At 38.2% G+C, this 21,938-nt stretch overlaps 1 protein-coding gene across 6 annotated transcripts; it reads left to right on the forward strand.

The window, feature by feature from the left end:
• The first annotated feature begins 1,095 nt into the window (after positions 1 to 1,095).
• LOC104419338 (inositol hexakisphosphate and diphosphoinositol-pentakisphosphate kinase VIP2) lies at positions 1,096 to 20,962 on the forward strand. 6 transcript variants are annotated; one of them, XM_010030970.3, is made up of 31 exons: positions 1,096 to 1,305; positions 1,464 to 1,547; positions 1,648 to 1,707; positions 2,156 to 2,202; positions 3,214 to 3,297; positions 4,961 to 5,024; positions 5,159 to 5,312; positions 6,109 to 6,179; positions 7,050 to 7,154; positions 8,056 to 8,148; positions 8,473 to 8,547; positions 8,799 to 8,884; positions 9,249 to 9,455; positions 9,535 to 9,634; positions 9,722 to 9,792; positions 10,833 to 10,914; positions 12,644 to 12,802; positions 12,967 to 13,009; positions 13,776 to 13,858; positions 14,007 to 14,069; positions 14,148 to 14,222; positions 14,384 to 14,509; positions 14,955 to 15,196; positions 15,563 to 15,607; positions 16,311 to 16,377; positions 16,765 to 16,836; positions 17,411 to 17,646; positions 17,726 to 17,783; positions 18,308 to 18,475; positions 19,753 to 19,827; positions 20,389 to 20,962. In XM_010030970.3, the coding sequence occupies exons 2-31, from the start codon at positions 1,494 to 1,496 to the stop codon at positions 20,704 to 20,706; spliced, it is 3,183 nt and encodes a 1,060-aa protein (XP_010029272.1). In that variant the 5' UTR covers positions 1,096 to 1,305; positions 1,464 to 1,493; the 3' UTR covers positions 20,707 to 20,962. The 6 variants fall into 6 exon arrangements, with proteins under 6 accessions (XP_010029272.1, XP_039157752.1, XP_010029274.1 ...); XM_010030972.3 differs by having other exon boundaries at positions 1,097 to 1,305; positions 20,437 to 20,962; XM_039301818.1 differs by lacking the exon at positions 3,214 to 3,297.
• Positions 20,963 to 21,938: the final 976 nt, after the last annotated feature.

Consider the following 21,938-nt stretch of genomic DNA (forward strand, 5'->3'; position numbering starts at 1 on the left):
AGTAAAAAAAATTCAATATATATTTAAAATAATTAATTAAAGAGAAAAACTACTTATGACCATTAATGATGATTAGATGCTAGTGTGTCAAATCTAGTATCGCCAATCTTCCCCTAAGGTCGTACAACCTTAAGTGACCCCAACCCAAATTTGGCTAACCTAGGATTGCATGACCTCAGCTTGGTCCTCGCATGGCGCTAGATTTGGCTTGCCAGTAACGTCCACGAGGTGGAATATGGTGAGAGCATTTTCAAAATTTCAAAGATTTAGCGAGTGCAAAGTTGGAAAGAAAAGGAAGGCACTAGCATTTCAAAAATGCTAAAGCCTAAATCCAAATTGGACTTATCCTGGGTAAGTGACTTTAGAGGACTTTTGTAGGTGCAAATTTGCCAAATAAGAGGACTTTTGTCGGTGCAAATTTGCCAAATGAGAGGACTTTTCCCCAAGGGCCTTCAGAGATTTAAAAGCCATTGAAAAAGCCCGTCCTTAAAATCAAAAAGCCGGATGTGGGTGACAAGCATTAACAACTTTCTTTTGAACTTTACTCCCTATGATAGGTTTGTATTGAGTTATAACTATTTCATAACACTCGCGACATGAAAACTAGAGATTTCTCCACGTGAGATATCTTGAGTCCCTTGGTCGTCATTATAAGAATCTTATACTTCTTACGAAATGATCGGATCGAGTCATGAGTACTTTCTACTTCATGCGATGAGAAGGTTAGAGGTCTCTCCACATTAAACATGGCTTCGCAATTAGGCAACTGGAGACAGACGGGTTCATTCATGGCTCGAATCTAATTTGCGACCTCGTCAAGGAAGAAAAAGGAAAGAAGAGAAAAGATGCGATCCTCATACCATTTCTGGACCATAGCAGTGCCGAGGAAAACGGATGATTAATCAAAATTATCACTTCTGTTTCGCGGCCCTTTAATTAACGTCACGGATCAAAGGGGGTGGGGTCCCACCCGGATCAAAAGGCAACCGCACCGCAACGGACCATAACAATCCAAAATCTAGCAATAACTTTCCACGTCCCCCACTCCTCACCTCTCCTCTCCTCTCATATATTTTCTTTTTGCATATTCTGGAATCCAAACCCATCCATTCATCGCCCGCTCTTCGGCTCTCTCCAAAAAGCGGCCCTCCTCTCGAGTCGGCGTCCCTCGTGCTCGCCTCTCCCCCCCAATCCCGGTGCGGATCCTCGTGGCTCCGCCCCTCTCGGCGGCGCTCCGGCATAGCTCCGGCGGCGGTTTCGGCCCCACTCTCTCGCTATCTACCGTGCACTGACCGACCGGCTCGAGTACGTGTACGCGCGCGCGCCGTTCCGCGCTTTGCGTTGCCGCGCCTCTCTCCGTCTCTCTCTCTCTCTCTCTCTCTCTCTCTCTCTCTCTCTCTCTGTGTTCTCGTCTCTGGCGGCGCGGCTTTCTGATCTCGCGTGTCTCTCGCCGGTTTCTGCAGCGCGGTTCGTCGCTCGGCGCGAGCTCCGAAATGGCGGCGGCGGGGAAGAAGATAACGGTCGGCGTGTGCGTGATGGAGAAGAAGGTGAAACCGAGATTGCTTAGCGTCCTTCGGACGTCGCGAGCTGCCTTTTGCGTATGCTCATTTCGCGCGCGCGCCTTAGTTCGTGTTTTTTTTTTTGCAGGTGCACTCCTCGCCTATGGGACAAATCCTGGACAGGTTGGAGGCGTTTGGCGAATTCGAGGTGAGTCGTGCTCGGTGCTCGCTCGGAATCTGCGTTTGTCGCTGTCCGCTTGTTGTGGATTTATGCGGTTAGGCTCCATGCAAATGTCGGTTGCTGTAGTGCCGGAGGATTTTGAATGGAGCGACCGTTTATGACGTTCGTTTAGCATTGGCCTAGATCGGTAGATATAATCTATAGGAACCGGCAATCGGTGATTACATATTTTTTCATGCAGAGTGATCTGTCTACTCTATGTTTGATTATGTCTTGTTCTCTTTTCCCTTACGGAATTAGTGAATGATAGACGTTCTCGATTTACTTTTTCTTAAGTTCATTATCATGAAGCATCTCTTGTGGCTGCGGATGAGACTGTCTTGTGTGGAATTGGTTAGTGCGTGCTACTTGCAATGTCTCTGAACGTAATCCATGCTTTTCACTGATGCTTCTGCTCTTATTTGTGTGTCATTAGATTATTATATTTGGGGACAACGTCATCCTGGAAGATCCTATTGAGAGGTACCTGCTTCACGATATAAAGTGCACTTTTTGCAGTTTGAGTATGCTGCATGTCATGACACGCAAGATCAATTGGTGACTTGTGTCTCCTCTCGTGATAATTATATTTAAAATTCTACATTTTCAAGTGTCCCATATGTCACGACATTCGTTTCGTGTTTCTTCTCTAGTATGCTGAGTGGTCACATTGCTTTTTTGCTCTTTCCATTGCAAGGCTTGAAATTACTGCCGTAGTGTGTGATTGCCAACTACCGAGTTGTAACTCATGTAAAATTTATCTGCATATCTTGCAGCTTAGGAACTTGATATAGCTGAGGTCTGTTTCTTAAATGCATGGTTTCTGGGGAAATAAAGAACAGGGGACAAATTTGAGATTGTACACTAAGTTGGACTCTAACCTTTTTCTGGTTAAGTGAAAAGCAATAAATATCGGAGGGAGAATAGGGTATGATTCAGTCTGAGGTTTTCTGGAGACTAAAGGTGACTTTCTTAACAAGTAATCCATTACTTGAGTAGATAATTCTATAACATAGGCACAAACCTTCCTACATGTATTGGATTTGTTCCTGTTTGCAATGGTGTTATTCTTTAATTGTTTTGGTGCACTTAATCCATAGTTTGTTCTGTTGACTCACCCTGAAGCTTGCAGGAAAAACTTTCCGCACTACCTTGAAATGAAACTCCATAATGGTTGAACTTATGGAGTTTCAGAATTAATAGGTTTATCATCCCAGATGATTATTTTAGAGGTCTATGTTGGTTGTGCTTTTGGATAATTAAATTTATTCATATAAAGGTTTGTTCTGGGGGTCCTTATTGGTAGGATCTGGTGCTGTTACCACTTCCAGTCCTCTATAATGTGGCAGTGCTGGATTGAGTGGAAAATTGTGTCCGTCTTTTTTATTACTAGCCATTTTCTGATTCTGATGCAGTACTACCAGTGTGATTTAAGATTTTAGAAAACATGTTTGGTCTTCATATCTCTAATTTATTACTATTTGCATCTTTCAGCTGGCCAATTTGTGATTGTTTGATTGCCTTTTGTTCAAATGGATATCCCCTTGACAAGGCAGAGGCATATGTAGCTTTAAGGATGTAAGGTTTTCTTCTTTTTGATTTTTTTTTTCCTTTTTTTTTTTCCGTGTTACATATTTCCGGTAGTTGTTTAGTTGAATGTCATCATAGTTTCAACTAGTAAAAGAAAGAACCAGTGGAGTGGAAACTGCCAAAAGCGCATTTTGTCTCAGGTGCTTAGCTGTGAAGTGGAACCTCAAAATGCCTTACATCATTGCAGGTCCTATTGAAGAGGTCCACATTTTCATCTCTTGGGGATAGGAAGTGGGTCGAACCATTACACTTGCATTTTTGTTAGCTTTGTCGATTAAACTTCCCAAGCCTGATGAAGGTCACAAATTTTGGATAATGCTTGATAGCAATATTTTTATTGAAGAACACAGTTTAGATCTTCATAATATATCAATTGGTTGGTAGTTCCATAATTTTTTGCAGTCTCCTGGCCAGCTCTCCAAGTTTTTTACCACCTCAGAGTCTTCTTTTATTCTAGGCAACGGATCTCTTCCAAGCATGCATGGTTTTTTCCTCTGTTGTTGGCATTTATATTTTCTGCTACTCCTTTTCCCAATTATTGTCTACTGAATTCAATTTTCACAATCATGAGGGCTTAAATTTTGATGACAAGTCTTGGGATGTGTATTGTTATGACTGTTGATGTAGTACTCCTCTAGCGTATGGAAGTCGTTCCTTACCATCTAATGACCATTTCCATAACTTGATAATGATCACGTGTGCTTGACAAGATGGAGATACAATGAACCTTTTCTTTTCCCCCCATTTGTGACTGCTAAATGGGAACAAAACGGGAACAATCAATTTTGCTCAGTCAGACAGGGTTTTTTTAGTTGAGCCTATATTCTACACATACCTTGTAACAGAATGGGAGGTAAAGATAAATGGGTAATGTACCTGTACCTATGAATTTTGTCAGTTAGTACCCAGTAGAAAGGAACAGAGGATATCAATGGCTGGAAAGTCTGGTTTATTGATTAAAATCTTAGATGTATTCAGTTTCCATGTGCTTCTATGGACTTTACACCCTAAGATATGTCCTCTTCTTTCCCTCTACATCCTTGAAAGTTTCTCTGTATTCCATGTCAAAGTTCTTGAAATCTTTATGCACTCAGTGATTTGCGAAAACCCAGAGGAAAATGCTTTTACTATATATTGAAGATATTGCACTTTGCATTCAACATCAATATGATATGGCAATGGTTCCCTAACCAGAGTCTTGTTCTAGGAGCAGTAGGGATATTGATGCCACTAATCTACTTCTTGTAGTTTTACTTATGTTTCTTCTTCTTTTTTTTTCCTGGCCTGTGAAAGTTTAATGATTAGACTAACAGCTAGCTAATTAGTTTACTACACCCTGATTTATAAACTATTATCTGCTTTTACCCAACTGTCAGTAGCCACGCTGGTATTAGAGTCCCTCCCTCATCGCCGAGGTCGAGAGTTTGAATCCTGCCGGTTGCTAGCGTTGTAAGTGGGGGGCCATGGTGTTAGGGTCCTGTGCTAGTCTTCCCCGAGGTATAAGGGCCTGGCCCTCAGGAGCCATTCGGGCACGGGGGGCCCGTGGTGGAGTCCTCAGTTATAAAAAAAAAAAAAAACTATTATCTGCTTTTTGTAGTTAGTGATATCAGATCCATTAGTTTATTCTGTTTTATTTTTTCATGTGATTCAGGCCTTTCTTGGTAAACGAACTGGAACAACAGCACCTTCTTCATGACCGAAGGAAGGTATATGAGGTAAGTGTCATATTATGAATTTTCATTTTTCTCAAAGAATTCGTAATAGAATATCAAAAGATTTTCATTCTCTTGTACCACTTTTTGCACTTCTGTACTCATACTCTCTAACAAGTTACTTTGTTGAATCTTAGCATCTCGAAATGTTTGGAATTCCTGTTCCAAGGTACGCTCTTGTGAATAGGGAGGTACCACACCAAGAATTGGATTATTTTGTTGAGGAAGAAGATTTTGTTGAGGTTCATGGAGATCGTTTTTGGAAGCCTTTTGTGGAAAAGCCTATTGATGGTGAGTTGATTAACCTAAATCAGTTGCACAATTATCTTCTTGTTTGGGCTGACTAACGAAGTTGCGCAATCTTCAAATCTAGTTGTTTAGTAGATGATCACATGAAACAAAGAGTTCTTGTCACTCAGTTCTGGTCATATAACAATACTTTACATCCAGCTGACTTTGGGATGATATAATCACTTGTTAAGGGGAATCCTCAACAGTGACCTTTTTAGATGACCGGGTTACCTTTCTTACATATTCTAGGAGAGTAGTTTGTCTTGCGTGTTTCCCATGGATAGTCAGCACATGGCTCTTACTCTGAATAATATCCTTTTTACTTATCTCCTCCTCTTAGAAGGATGTATCTTGCCTTAAATTTGGAGAAGATATGGCCACCTGGAGAAATGGTTGTAGTATTGAGGAAGAAAGTTGAAATGGATGAACTTATTTAAAAGTTCGTGCAATTTCTGACTTGAGCTTCTCCTCATGTGAAACTGACAAGGCTGGAACATCGATTTGAACTATATTACGGTCACTTTACCTGAGGGGAGAAATTCTGATAATCAGAAGAGAATAGTATGTCCCCTAATTGAGTTTGAATTTTTTTTAACTTTCCCAAACTAAAAGCGATATACTAGAGCATTCTTCCTTAGAACTGGATATGCATTGTGGATCTACATGTTTAACTAGATTTGTATTATTATAACTGAAAAGAAGAGCATCCAAAACGGCACATTTCCCGTGTTGCAGCACATCATGCAGGTTATGTCATCTGACTTTTTCTTTACTGTCCTGGGGTTCTGTTTTGAAGGTGACAATCACAGCATCATGATATACTATCCAAGTTCAGCTGGTGGGGGGATGAAAGAATTATTTAGGAAGGTAATTTTTAATTTTAATTTTCTAACTTATTTTTGGGCATGATTTGTTCAAGGGCGTATGGTTGGCATATACTTTTTTCTTAGTGTAAGTCAATTTTTTCTCAGCTCACTAGGTTTAGAAGCTCAAGTTGAAATGAGGTCTTTCTGCATGTATTATTGGTTACTTATGCAGGTGAGACCTTTTTTTGCTTTCTTATGTTGGACTGCACATAGTACATGCTGCCTTTATAATGAAATTTGGGCCTCTCTAGGCAGTCTTTTTCTGTTGTCAAAAGATTGGAATGAAGCCTTTTGTATGTGTATTCTTTAGTCATCAGGTGCTATAGTGCTACCAGGACCTGGAGACTCCCCTGTGGATGTAGCCTGCCACTGGTCTATTAGTGTAGAGAGGCATTAGTTTGGAGAGCTGTCTTGAGGATGGGCTTGCTATGGGTTTTCTCAAATATGTCTGGTTAACTTTTTTCTTTGTATAGGATTCTGCAAATATACTTCTTATAATCTAGAAATATACAATAAAAGTAGCTTGGAGCAGGTTGATTTTCTTAGGGTGCACTTGTTTCTGCTTAAGCAAAAGCAAAAATGTGTGAACTGCAAGATAGATTAAGCAAAAAGTAAAAAGTATGGTCAATCCAGTCATGCGAACATAAAAGTACAGTTCATGCAGTGATATCACTACAATCGGGGATATATGTTTTAAGCAAGGGAAAAAGTAGCATTTGCCCATCATGATTGATGAGCCTTTTGGACGTAACATGTTTTGTGTGCAAATAACTCACACTTGCTTTTCATGTTCAGTTGCCAAAATTTAGGAAATTACTTGATATTCTCTTTTTTTCCATCAAAAGAATTAATCCTGCAATTCTTATTTCAGATTGGCAATAGGTCGAGTGAGTTTCATCCGGAAGTAAGAAGAGTGAGGCGTGAAGGTTCATACATATATGAGGAATTTATGCCCACTGGAGGGACAGATGTGAAGGTCCTATCTCTATTTTTATAGGATCATGACTTCTTGCAAAGTCAAATTTTGTTGTATAGAGGTTTTCTGAACCATTTGTTGATATTCTGGTGCAGTAATTTTTCTTTATGTCTAGATTTTTTCTTTGCTACCTAGTGAATTGGTTGAAGTAGTCCCAAGAATGTCTTTTGTTAGGATATTGCTTCTTCTCCTTCGTTGAATTTGTATATGTTAATTCTTGTTGGTTACACGTATCAATGGGGACATTTCTTTGAGATCAGAAAAGACTTACAGGCTAGATCAGGATGAACAACATGAATTGGGAGAATTGCAGGTCAATTAATATACTCATAATCCTGAGAGCACTGAGTTTCTTTACCTCTATACTTGTAACAGTTGAAAGATGGGATTTGTTCTTTTATTATATTTATTTAGTAATAATTGGTGAAGAACAACACCATGAGGAAGTTGAGGGTTCAGTGCCTTATATCATCGATTCATGTCAAATGTCTGTGTCCTTAACAAAACATTATGGTTGGTCACGACAATGACATGTCTCATCATGTCTATTTTTTTTATTTTTAGGTTATATAGCTTATGTTTAGTTTAATTTACACAAGCTACTTGCAATGATTGTGATGTATGCATTTCAATTAAAGATCATTAATTTTATTTTCAAAAATGGCTTTTCCAATTTGCATGTTATATGTAAATTAAATTTGCACAGGTTTTGCGCAAATGCATTTCTGATTCACCTCTTGTATCTTGTATGCCATATGCTGGATAACATTCTTGTGATATTGTTTGAAGTTTTCATGATTACTCTGAAAAATTACTACTCTGGGAACTTCAGTTGGGTACTTATCTACTTATAAAGTCCAGGCAGTGACCAGTCACTTAAACAGTCTACCTATGATTGTAGGTGTATACTGTTGGTCCTGAATATGCGCATGCTGAAGCAAGGAAGTCACCAGTTGTAGATGGTGTTGTTATGAGAAATCCTGACGGAAAGGAAGTATGTGATTCCAGTTCCGATATATTTTCCAAGAAATATTTGTAATTGAACTCTTAAAAATAAGGCTTGGACTGGTCAAAGCAACGTTTCTTTGGGGATATTGAGGATAGGGCATCTCTTTATTCTTGTTTCCAGTACAAATTAACAGCTAGAATTTTACAGTTGTGTAATGTTGTGACTCAGTAGTAGGCAATATATATTTCCTCTGGGGATGAAGTAAAGTGGCTTTACATGCGATAGTTTAACTCCGTCCCCCTCTCCTCTTGTTTGGCTTTCTATCTTTCTGCTGAAGAATGTGAAAGTATGATTGAGCTATACCTACAGGTGAGGTATCCTGTGCTATTGACTCCTGCTGAGAAGCAAATGGCAAGAGAAGTTTGCATTGCATTCCGGCAAATGGTAAGTCATGTGAACTTCCATATTGAATAATGTTGATTGAATTAAAAGACAGATCATATAGTCCTTCAATCATATGACATCCTTTGGGCCGTTTGTTCTATAAATTTTGTTGCTATGTGTAGATCTTCTTTGCTTAGACATAATTTAGCCCAGCAGACATTTTTCTTGCCTCATGTGTCCTTATTCTTTGATACTGTTGGTCCTCCCTTGCTCAATTATGTCATTCTGTAGAGTACTTGCTTTTGTTCCAGGTCTGTGGGTTTGATCTATTGCGCTGTGAGGGACGCTCATATGTTTGTGATGTGAATGGTTGGAGTTTCGTGAAGAACTCCCATAAGTAAGGGCTCTTACTTTGGTTTTATTTGGCTTGTTTCTCTACTTAATCACAGCAATGCCCATTTTATAACAAACTAAACTCATTTTGCCATTTTCTTATCTCTTAAGAAGAATCAGAATCTGCATTTTGCTGTTCATGTTAGTTTTTCTACTATAACAGGAAAAAGCTGTTGTACATTGTGATCACTCATAGGACTTGTCTACTTAAAGATTACTGCCTGGCAGTACTTGCCCTTCACTCTTGTGGTCCTCTAGACACTGTCAACCTTGGTATATCTATGTTTCTGACACTGCATTTGCCACACACAAATCTCTTAAATCTGCTCAAAACAGAATCTTGACCCCTCTTCTTTTTCTTTGGCAAGATATTATGATGATGCCGCATGTGTTTTGAGAAAGATGTTATTGGAGGCAAAAGCACCTCATCTCTCCTCAACAATTCCACCAATATTACCATGGAAAGTCAATGAATCTGTGCAGCCTTCTGAGGGACTAACCCGTCAGGGAAGTGGGATTATTGGCACATTTGGGCAGGCTGAGGAGCTGCGTTGTGTGATTGCTGTCATTCGTCAGTAAGTTGTGCTCCACCATTACAATTATTTGGGGTACTAGGCTCCTTTTTCCTATCATATTCATCTGTAAGATGTGCAGCGGTGATAGAACTCCCAAACAGAAAGTAAAGTTGAAAGTTACTGAGGAAAAGCTTCTAAACTTGATGCTCAAATACAATGGAGGAAGGCCTAGATCTGAGGTGATTTTTCCTATTTAATGCTTCTAATTACAGTTTATCATTTATCTATTTTTTCATTGGAACATTTTTTGGTTCACTTGCTGGTAGACAAAACTCAAAAGTGCTGTCCAATTGCAAGATTTGTTAGATGCAACAAGGATGCTAGTTCCTCGCACCAGGTATTACTTTTAAGGATGGTTCTCATGTTTGGAAAATTCAGTGTGAAAGTTCTTTGTTTTTTCCCTTTTGAGAAGGATAATTTATACACTCATCTCATTCATAAGTGAGGAAAACTACCAACCTCGCGTCACAAATATGGCCTACTGACATATTACTGGACCAAGCACGAAATTGGGTTCATAGCAGTCATTTTTCAATGTTGTTGGTTTTGTTCTGGTCCTTACTGATTATGGTGGAAGAATAATTGCAGCTTTGCTTTTTTCCTTTTTCTTTTTTGTGTTGTTGTCATCGTTGTTGTTTGGGTACTAGCTTTTCTGTTGTCATTCTTTTGGGTCTTTTTGCAAACTCCATTCTATAGCCTCATTCATTTCTCTCTGCCATTATCCATTTATATTGGTAATTGTAAAGTCTTCCATCTCCTTCCCCTGATACTACCAGACAAAGAAAAGGAAAAAAAGAAAAGGAATATCTCATGACTTATTGAAATCAAGATCTCTAAAATAAGACAAATATTTGGCCTACAGAATGTGCAAAAAAAAAAAAAAAAAAAAAAAGAAGGCATGAGCAAGATGTAGTTGACAGTATTTACGCTTCTTTGACATGATGCACTGTCAAAGCTCAATGAACTCTTTCATGCTTCTGTATATTGGCTACCAAGTAGTTCTCCTTTTGTTTCCATTGAAAGAATAGTGGTTTTCCACTTTATGTGTTCAATTGCGAGATCAAAGTATCAGTTGAAGTTCCACTAGCTCCTCCAATTACTGCTTCATCATCCTATTTATTAGGATTAGTAATTCACTTACTAAAATGCTTATAATTGGATATTATGAACACTCATCTTTTCTTGAGGAAGTGTAGCTTTCTGGTGATGGACTTAACTATGATTTCCTTTTTACTGATATAAAGAGAGCTGTAAAAATGTCTGCAAGCTACTTAATACAGAGTGCTGTTTTCACAATACTTTACACTAGCTGATGGAAATTGGAGAATGCTTTGGCTTTGTAGTTTTTCAAGTAACAAGAGTACTTATATTGGCTAGACCTGGTCGTGAAAGTGATAGTGAGGCAGAAGACATTGAACATGCTGAGAAGCTTCGTCAAGTTAAAGCCGTATTGGAGGAGGTTACAAATTTTCTCCTTCCTTTCTGCTTTATGAAATTATCTTCCTGTTACTTTGCTGAAGTTTAAACTTCATTGTTCTACTTCCATGAGTAAGCAATTCTTGGTAATGTGTCCACTTTCAATCACATGTAAACATCTGCTGATCATCATCCAGCACACTGTATATAATCAAATCCATGAGCATGTCATTTCATTCATCTTTGTTGCTTGATTACCCTTCCTCATGATTGTCCATCACTCCGTGAAAAGAGCAGGTTCATCCTTCTCAAAGGGTTTTCTCTATTTTGTTCAGTATGTTTATTTCCTTTGCCAATATCTTTGACAAACTTTTTCGTTGTTAATTTTGGTGGTGGTTTGAAATCGCCTAAGATGTTGTTGTTCTTCAAAATGACCCGCAGTTTATTCTTATAAATGGATTAACTCAATGTACATTATTATGTTAGAAAGTACAACCCAAAAGTTTAAGCCGATAGGTAGAGGGAACCCCATGAATATAAATAGCATTTGGACCAATTGTCAAGCGATGCGGGATAATATTTCTACATCCCCTCTCACCTGCAAGATGATAGGTGGAGGGGGACCGTTAGGACTTGTGGTTGGCTTTGATATTATGTTAGAAAGTCTAACCTGAAAGCTTAAGCTAATAGATGGAGGGAGACCATATAAATATAAAGAGCATTTAGGACTTGTTGTCAAGCGATGTGGGAAAATATTTCAACACATTAATAATTAGACCATTTAACCTTTCTTTTGGTCTCCCCCCCGCCAGAAAAAAAAAAAAAAAAAAATTTCTTTTGGTGCGACTGATACTTGTCCTCAAGAATAACATATTAAACATGGCGTGAAGGGGCCATATTTTATGTTGGAATGTAGAACTAACTTGTGGGGGTCAGTTCCGAGGAACCTAGAAGCGGGAAGTGAGAAAGCCATACCTAGGTTGACCTTGGTATTGGCCTTTTTTAAGCTTATTAATTAAAGTTTAAAAAAATTAGGACACAAAAATCGCCCTTGTTAAGAGTGTTTGCATGTGGCTTTTCAAACTGTTGGCCAAGGGATTTATTCCCTTCAAGTGCAGAAGTTGAACTGTTTAAGCAAGACATAGTTGGTCCAACCAGGAACCAGCTGATTACATCCTTCCCAGTAGAATCGAAGGTGGAACCTGAGTTCCTAGTGAGTTTTTTATTTTTATTTTTTAACTGGCAATCAGTTTGGATTGGAACTGATCAGGCCAATTTTTGGCTGGTTGTGGGCTCTCTCGACCAATTTCTACTGGTTATGGGGAATTGGCTGGTCATGGGGTTGATCTGGTCTAGTTGCATGTCCCTGTCATTCAATTCCTAGACTATGTATTGTGTATAAGTAGTCATGTCTTCATTCTCTTTCGAATATCGCCTTTAACTTATTAGATGAGGTGCTTATTGTTAGAATATTTAAGTAATAAACCACGCATTCATCTAACAGCTTAACCTTTTAGAACAATTGATAATGGTCCTACAAAATGTTATATGATATTAGAGCTAGAGGTCCTGAGATTAAATTGTTCCAGCCCCATTTCCCTTCCCAAATAAATTTTCACACTTAGTATTAAGCAAAAGACCAGACTAAGCGTGAGGGGGAGTGTTAGAATATTTAAATTATAAACCACGCATTTATCTAACAGCTAAAGCTTTTAGAACAATTGGCATTGGTCCCACAAATCTCACCCTTATTATTCTGTTTTTCTTCACAGGGGGGACACTTCTCCGGTATCTATAGGAAGGTTCAACTAAAACCGCTAAAATGGATTAAAGTTGTGAAAAGTGATGGTGAAGGGGAACAAGAACGACCTGTTGAAGCTCTCATGGTTCTTAAATATGGGGGAGTTCTCACTCATGCTGGAAGAAAGCAGGTTTCATCTGCTTACTTTGATGCCTTTACTTTTTCGTGTCATTTCTAATTCATTTATCCGTTAATGTCTAAAGAGTTGTACTTAGCTACACCTTGCACTGATATGTGCACTGTCAAATTATAGGTTGCCTTGAACAATCAGGAATGATTTTCTACCTTTTGCAGGCTGAAGAACTTGGTAGATTCTTCCGGAATAACATCTATCCAGGTATTCTTATCCCTAGGAGTTGTTGCTAATTTATAGATTTTGAGCAAGAAAGTTACCCAAGTAGGAACTTAAATTTTGTTGTACTTCTGCATTGAGTAATCACCTTCCAGTTGTTATGACATTATTGAACCTCTAATGATTAATCAATATCAGTGAATCAGCAGCTTGTTAGGGTTTTCCAAAATTGACAGTTTGGTCCTGTCCTCCCTGCTGCAACATAGCTAATGCACTGTGATAGGTTCTGCACTTTTAAGTATTCTAACTTGTATTTTGGGCCATGGAAGCTGCTCTTGTTTTGGAACAATATTTTTCCTGCATTGCATCTAATTCAGCAGAGGTTGGGAACCCCCGTTTGGTTGTAAATCCTGGTTGCTTTAGCTTGGCAGTCTGTCGCTCCAACCAAGTAGAATTTGTTGATCGGGTCAATTGGCCTTGGCTTAATGCTTTCTTGATATATTTTTATTGATGATTTATGTCAATAAGTTGGTATCATTGAATACATGATTCTTTCTATTATAGTTTAGTTTAAGTATTAATCACGATTTGAGAAACTGACGGCCTTCTTTGGGCCATGACATGTTGCAGTGTCCTTATTTATCTGTTGAGAGTATTTGACTGATAGGGGTATATTTGTCTGTTTCCTTTATTATTTTATATATGGGGGCAATAAGGTTGATATTGTAATTCTGGCCTTTTGGCTTTATCATAAATAGAAGTATTCAGTTCAGTTTTTGTCTTTTGACATTATCATTATCTGCTTTCTCAGGAGAAGGCACCGGCTTGCTTCGCCTCCATAGTACATACCGTCATGATCTTAAAATCTACAGCTCTGATGAGGGCCGTGTGCAGGTGTGGGCTTCCCTATGTCTAATTGATTTGCTAAAAATGGCTAACATATGCTTTTTTTCCCCCTTCTGAGAGTTGGTCATGAATCTACCTCTATATTGAGATGCTCAGATTGTTCTGGTTCCATCACTTATAATATGCTTGGTAACAGATGTCTGCTGCTGCATTTGCTAAGGGCCTCCTTGATTTGGAAGGTCAATTAACACCTATTTTGGTATGTGAACTGTTGAAGGACTATTTCAAAACTTGTTGCTATTGTGTAGTTAAGTGCTAATTCAGTAACTGTTTGAAGGTTTCACTCGTTAGCAAGGACTCCTCTATGCTGGATGGACTTGATAATGCTAGTATTGAGATGGAAGAAGCTAAGGTTAGAAAATGGATATTTTGTTTTGTTTTGTTTGTTTTTTTTTTTTTTTATGCTTGTAATGATTTCATGAGAAGTAAGAGGCCACCAAGGCTACATTATGAAGTCATTCATGATGTTCTAGTTTCATACGCTGTATGTTCTAAGCGTCTTTGCTTTCTCAGGCAATGTTGAATGAAATTATTACGGCTGGTGTAAGTAAGGGCAGCTGCAATGGTTCCTCTGAACTTCCCTGGATGGCTGATGGGGTTGGATTGCCTCCGAATGCTTCAGAGCTTCTACCTGAATTGGTAATTGAGCTACTTTTCTAGCTTAATCATATGATCACACATTTTGGTAGAAGCAATTCTTCGTAGGCAGCATTATCTGCACTATTTGGGCTACATGCTACTTAAAGGAGGTTGACTCTGATTTTTCTGTCATAATATTGTCTTTTGGATTTCATTTGTCATTCACCCTTTATTTTTCATTTGCACTATTTTCAATTTTCATTTCGCACATTTTTCCTTATTTTTGGTGCAACGAGCTTGCTTGTTCTTATGGTTTGTACTTATTTTGCTTGCATTTGCTGCTGATATATTCATAATACAGCCTCTGATTTTGCTGCCATTATTTTTTTTTCAGTTTTGTTATTAATCTGTGATTTTCTTATCTTGGTAGTGCAACTATTCAGTGAAAGTACCCAATTGTCAGTTATAATTTAATTGTTCACTATTATAAGTTACATGTGAATAGGTGAAATTGACGAGGAAGGTAACAGAACAAGTCAAACTACTTGCAAAGGATGAAGATGAGGAACTTATAGAGACAACTGGATATAATTTGATTCTTCCATATGATCAAGCAAAAGCACTTGGTAAGACCAATATTGATGTCGATCGCATTGCTGCTGGGTTACCCTGTGGTAGTGAGGGCTTTCTCTTGATGTTTGCTCGATGGAGAAAACTTGAAAGAGATTTGTACAACGAACGCAAGGAGTAAGTAATTTCCTATTATAATTGTACTTGTTTATGCTGGTTTTATTTTTCATCTTATTTCTTCCATATTGATCTCCTTAATATGACAGCATTGATTGCATTAATATAGATGATCATTTGGTAATTCTCCTGCACTGTGAGGTGGTAAGTCGCTTATACAATTCTTAATTGTTAATGACAGTTTTGTGTTTCATATTAACCTCTCATCTAGGTTGACGAAAGATTACTACATTTTCTCTCCCTGTTGTTTGATGTGGTGTTGAAGCATGATATCAGAAATTCTGGAAGCCCTTTGAATGTTTGAATTTGGATTTAAGAGTCATGGATACTGGAGGGCATTTGCTGATGATATAGATTTTTCTGCAGGAGGTTTGACATAACGCAAATTCCTGATGTTTATGACTCATGCAAGTAAGTCATTTTGTTGCCTTAGCGTTGCCAATATAATGTTTTAGTCATGGCTATCAGCATATACCACGTACATGAAGCTGACATAGTGCCAGTAGATTTTAGGCTTTGGGTCCTAAGTTTTCTCATTCTTTTTGTGACTCATTGTCTTAATTTTTTTTTTCTTTTAAGACAGTAGTTTCTCTGCAGAATCTCTCTCTCTCTCTCTCTCTCTCTCTCTCTGTACAGATTACATGTGCATTGGAATTGTAGTTATAGCGCAAGACATCTGTTTCTTGGTCATTGTCAAGCGATTGATTTTTGTCCAAATCTTGTACTTGATATCTTTTTTGTCTGGTCTTTTATTTGGTAGCTTCACATCAGCTATTCTGCTTAGCAATAACCTTATGTAAACTGATTTTCTCCAGTAGCATTTGCCCTATACTTGATTTATAGCCCTAAAAAGGACTTGTTTATGTAACGAGTCTTTGGTAATTCCTATGGTAACTAATTTTTCATGTCAGGTCATGTTACTTTCTGCCATTTCATTATCGCGATACCTTTACTAATATTGACAACTTTTAATTGGTTTGATCTAAAAGTAAATCTTCAGATTAAACTTGATTCTATCATGCATGTGAATTGCATATTTTTATGTTTACCATTTATATCTCTGTGCTTCTTCCCCCTCTTCGGTCTTACATAAGTTTTTGTCATCATTTGCCAGATATGATCTTCTACACAATGCACATCTTAATCTCGAGGGATTGTATGACCTTTTCAAAGTAGCACAGGTATAGAAACAATAATTCCAAGCAATAGTTTTATACCAGTCTCAAAACAACGAGTGCTTTCAGAGATGTTGGTCGCTTTAAAATTTGAATCTAATTTATTGCAGTGTATGAGCAATGATGTCTTTTGTAGTCTGTTAAAAATGCTTGTCCATGGATCATTTTCTTCTGCTACCTATGGTTGTGATTTTTCTTAAATTTTAGAAAGGAAGGGGAAGAGAATCTTTTCTTGTAAGAAAGAGCTAGTAATCTCATGGCATGAGAATTTACTTTTTGGGCATGGAAACGGATTCCAGAGGAGAAGCAACTCAAGCATTTCTCTGTTTATTAATGTCTGGTTGAGGTATTGCCTAAAATGCTTCTTTTTTTTTTTTTTTTTTTGTCTCTAAGTTACTTGCAGATGGTGTAATTCCAAATGAGTATGGTATTAATCCAAGGCAGAAGTTGAAGATTGGATCAAAGGTAACATTGTGCTTCATATGACTTCTACATTTTGAATTGTCTATGAATCGTGACAAGAAGGTGATGTTCTTGTGAGCTCATCGCAAGCTGAAAATATTCTCCCTTGGGTAGGTTGTGTAATATTCAACCTTTTCACATCTCTTTTTATAGTTGAAAATAATTTAGAAATCATAGTTTACATCAATTGTTGAGATGTCACATCTCAACCCAGAAACTTCAAAATTTTGAATTAGCATAAAAATTGTTCTACTGATGTAACATTTGCGCTAGTGAAGTATCAACCCTTTTTATTCGTTGAATGGTGTAGATCATGCAAACTACTGATCTTTCTATAGTCTGAACAATTTCACCAGCAGTAAGGTTGGAATTGAAATTTATAGGAACAACATCGTAAAAATTTGCTGCTCCAAATTATTTATGGATCTTCTTAGTCAGATGTCATTTACTGTCTGCTTTACTTTTTTCCATGAATTCCTTGTATCATCAATGATATCTTCTAATTGTGGTCATGAGTTAATTTTAATACACAACTGCATTGCATCTTCTTCTGAGATCTCACTTTGTTCAACTTCAGATTGCTCGCCGTTTGTTGGGAAAGATTTTGATTGATCTCAGAAATACTCGTGAAGAGGCAATTTGTATTGCTGGACTAAAGAGCAGACAAGAACAAAGTTCACAACCAAGTGAGACTGAATGGGATGATCAGGAATGTTGGAACGACGAATTCAGAAGATGTAGTGCCACTAGTGAGAAGTCAATGGAGCAGGATGATGAGGATGACAGAGAGTCTCAATATCGTTTAGATCCAAAGTATTCCATGCCCTCATTTAAATTGCAATGATATACTATAAAGCAGGCAGTCTTACATTTTCCTGCATAATTCTTTTAGGTACGCAAATGTCAAAAGTCCTGAACGTCATGTCCGAACGCGGCTTTACTTCACATCGGTGAGTTCCATGACAATTTTCTGATAAACAGTTTGTTCCTAATTTAAGTTTTGTGTGTGGGACAGTCCTTAAAAGTGCTGATCTAGGAAGATATTTCCTACTAAACAAGTCTTGGAAGTATCCATCTTTGCTTGTGCTGTATATGCCATATTTGAGTTCTTTTATATATGAAATTATTTCTAATCACTGTCCTTAGTCTTTATATCTTGACTTTGTTAATTTTCTTTTCATGTGAATGATGTCTTATATGAATAGTACCAATATTTCTTGTCTGAGTAATATCATTGTAGGGTTACATTATTCTAATATTGCTCAACTTCTTCCTTGAGTCTTTTGTGAACCCATTTTAGACCAACCGAAGATATAATTTGATGTTCTAGACTTTTTGATCTCCTCTTTTATGTCTGGATGCTGGTGCCTTGAGCAAGATTCTTTTTTAGCATTGTGAACTTGGTTCACAGTGTCATCTTCAGATCAGTAAATCTATAATATGCTTCTGAAATATTCTTTGTCTTGGATGACAGGAATCGCATATCCATTCTCTTATGAATGTACTCCGCTACTGTAACCTGGATGAGTCCCTTCAGGGGGAGGATAGCCTAATTTTCCATAATGCCTTGGAGCGCTTGTACAGGACTAAAGAGCTTGATTACATGAGTTATATTGTTCTGAGAATGTTTGAGAACACAGAGGTTGGTCTTTCTCAATCTGTCGGCTCCTTACCATGTTTTCCCCGAAAGTTGGATCCGATTTTGTCAAGTATGAAGGAAACTAACCAAACAACTTGTTATCTGGACTAGTCCCAACTCCTTAGTTTTAAATTGCGTATGTCAAGAAGTTTCAAATCTCTCGTCATACAAGATTAGTGGTGAAATTTTTGACGTAAGTAATTGGGTTTCTCGAAGCAAAGTCACTGCCATTCAATGTGACAGAAAGCAAGCATCAAAACTCAAGAAGGAAGTATGTGTTTTGGCAATATTATGCATGAACTGTCTGAGACAGCATCGTTGCTAATTGATGGACTGGTCAAGCAGTTGTTAGCGGATAAAGTTCCCTGGAATTTGGTCTAAGAGGAGGATTATTTTCCTAAATTTGCAAGCACAAGCATTTCATGGGACTGAGACTGTGAAAACTGCGAAACCATGTAATCCTATCTGTAGGGTATCATTTGGTTGTTTCATGTTTTCATCTGTGCAAATGGTCTAAAAAATGCGCTGTTTTATATTTTAATTGTTCTTTGATATGAGCCGACTCTTCTCTGACTTGTCATTCTCTTGTTAACTCTTCTTTGTGCATTTATCTTTTGCATCTCATATTCTCTTTTCCACGTTAGCAATCTCCATGAACAGCAAAGCATATATTCTGACAGAGCCCAGCCAGGTCTTCACAACCATACTTAGAGAACGGGTTCTGGCTAAGAACGGTTTAACTTTGGGCAATCAAGTGCTTTGCTTCCATCAAACATTGGTTCACATCTTCCAAATTTTTAACACGAATAACAAAATTTGATAGTTCAGGGTGTAGTGATCTGGTAGTCATACAAGCATGAAATTCTTGCAACCAATCTATCCACTTTGAGTATGGAAGATCATCCAAAGTACACCCGACCTTTGGAGAGGTTACGTGTCTAGCTTCTGCTTGAAGTACTTTGCTGCTTATCCCTGATACACAGTCAATGTAGGATTTTTAGAATTTTCCGGTAGAATTTCTGCAATCATACAGTCTTCTTTTCGTGATTCGTACATGACAATTTCCTAATCATTCTTCATTATACGTCCGCCAAGTGGCTTGAAAATATAGGTCTATGGCACGGATGTTATAATTCTTGATTTCAGGTCTTGCTTCTGTTGAGCAAGACTACTATTTTGCTTGATCTCTCCAGTGGCTGTGTCTTGCATCAGTTAACTCAAGTTGTTGCATTGGTAAGTTATTAGAATGAACTTGATATCGCCTTAACATTGTGCTACAGGTCACTTTAGAAGATCCAAAACGGTTCCGCATAGAGATGGCGTTTAGCCGAGGTGCAGATTTATCTCCTCTTGAGGTAATGCAACTGAGTAACAAGTGCAAATGGTTTTTTAGTACATTGTTCTAACTCATGTTCATAGGGTGAAGATTGAGGAACAGTAGGATCCCTTTTACTGGGAACATATTTGTATCGGATAATGATAAAATGTTTCTGGTCTACAGTACCTTGAAGAGTCCAAATTGTGCATTGACCCTCTGTCCCTTGGCCCTTCTGAAGTGCAAGGTCTTTCAGCAGTTTCGTCAATAGGATAAACTATTATTGCTGTGTATCTTGTAGATGGATTTTGAGCTACCTCACCAATGATATTTTATAACTTTCTGGGAAAAGAAACATTATTTTTTTTTTTTTGATACTGATAAATTTTCATTGCTATGTAACTATCTACTTCAATCATGCATGTTGACTATACCGTTATATAGCTTTTATGGTGAATCATATCTGAAAACTCTATGATGTTGTGAAAACAAGACTTGCATGCTATACGTACTGATAGATGCAATTTAATACTGAACATTGATGAATTTGACTTAGTATTGGTATCTATTATATGACGTGTACTGGAATTGCATGTAGCAGCTGTCATATCGGCAGTCTTCCACTCATGGTGGGGTCTTGCTTTTGCAGAAGAATGACAGTGAAGCTACTTCACTGCATCAGGAGCACACGCTGCCAATAATGGGCCCAGAGAGGCTGCAAGAAGTGGGATATTATCTGACTTTGGAGAAGATGGAGAGGATGATTCGCCCATTTGCGATGCCTGCTGAAGACTTTCCTCCACCGGCGACACCTCAGGGTTTCTCAGGCTATTTCTCAAAGAGTGCTGCCGTTCTTGAGCGTCTGGTTAATCTTTGGCCATTCTATAAGCAAGGAAATGTTCATGGAGGTAAGAAGTAGCTTAACCTCCTCCTTTGAGCAGTTTCTTTTCCTGTCACATTCTTTTGTAGTTTCTTGAACAAGCTGGCAAGATCTGCAGCAAATTTTGACATTCTTTGACTCTTACTGAAAGCAACCACAGTTAATTTTTACCTTGTCACCTCACGCGTTATTAACTCTGCTGAGATTTGGCTCGTGATGTATACAGCTTCCCAAGCAACTTATTACCTTTTTGACAAGTGGCCCTCACCCACCCACAGGGCCAACAATATTCAAAGTTTGGTGACTTGCAAAAAATATGTGAATGATTTTCAAAAGCTGAGGTTGTGTTGTTCCTTTAAGGGCAGCTTTTTAGACTGTCATGTTTACCAAAGTCTTTGTTTGAAAAGCTGTCCTTCAGTGCATATTTCGCAGTTATTTTGCCCTCCTCCCTTAGGCCAGGCTTCATGCACAAAATCCTTTGATGTTTCTTCATGTTAATTTGTGAGTTGGTCTACCCTAGTGTTGTGGCAATTCCGGGGGGTTTTGACGTTCCAGCGATTGGTCGGTTGTTTTTGAGTACTCACAGTAGACTATCGTCCAGCTACAATAGTCTTGGTTCTTTCCCCAGATTATTCCAGCTATCTTGTTGCGAGGTCCTTGAACAAAATTTCTCAGAGTTCACTTTTCTTGTTGGGTGATGGGAATAAGTGGTCAGTCTTGATTTATTTTGTGTAAAGATTTTTACGACACCATAGGCGCAAACGTTGGTTATCTGCTTAGCACTTTCAAGTCATCTGCAATCACCACTGTTGCTACCATTCTTGACATAAAAACGGTCATTTAAGTGCCTTCAGCGATAAATCTGGCAATTCATCCAACTGTCCAATGGGACTTTTCTTTTATGAAATTTTGATGTCTACGTGGCTTTCTTATAAAAAAAGAAGTCCAGCGTGGATGATGACTTTGCTTAAAACTCATATTCTCTCGTCTCTCTATAGTCCAAGAACAGAGATAGCTTAAATTGAAACTCAAGGTCTCAAGAAGTAAGGATTCATCTTCAATGGCAACTAAGCCATTCCGAATCAACCCCAAAAGCAGTTTCTATTGCTCTGACTCCACCTTCTAGTCACCTTCTATGAAGCAACCAATTCCCTTCCACCCAACCCCTCCCTCAGTGTAACAAGTCAGTGGTTCCTTGGTCACGGAATAACCCGTGCGGCGTCTAGTGAGCGAAATTCGCCAGGCCAGCCTTTTTTCTATAGTTGTTCCGA

The sequence above is a fragment of the Eucalyptus grandis genome, chromosome 9 (assembly GCF_016545825.1).
Source record: "Eucalyptus grandis isolate ANBG69807.140 chromosome 9, ASM1654582v1, whole genome shotgun sequence".
Lineage (NCBI taxonomy): Eukaryota > Viridiplantae > Streptophyta > Magnoliopsida > Myrtales > Myrtaceae > Eucalyptus > Eucalyptus grandis.

Coding starts and splice junctions, on each gene's coding strand:
- LOC104419338 (XM_010030970.3), top strand. CDS start 1,494: ATGGCGGCGGCGGGGAAGAAGATAACGGTCGGCGTGTGCGTGATGGAG. Junction 8,885..9,248: donor TTCGTGAAGAACTCCCATAA/GTAAGGGCTCTT, acceptor TTCTTTGGCAAG/ATATTATGATGATGCCGCAT. Junction 12,803..12,966: donor CTCATGCTGGAAGAAAGCAG/GTTTCATCTGCT, acceptor TACCTTTTGCAG/GCTGAAGAACTTGGTAGATT.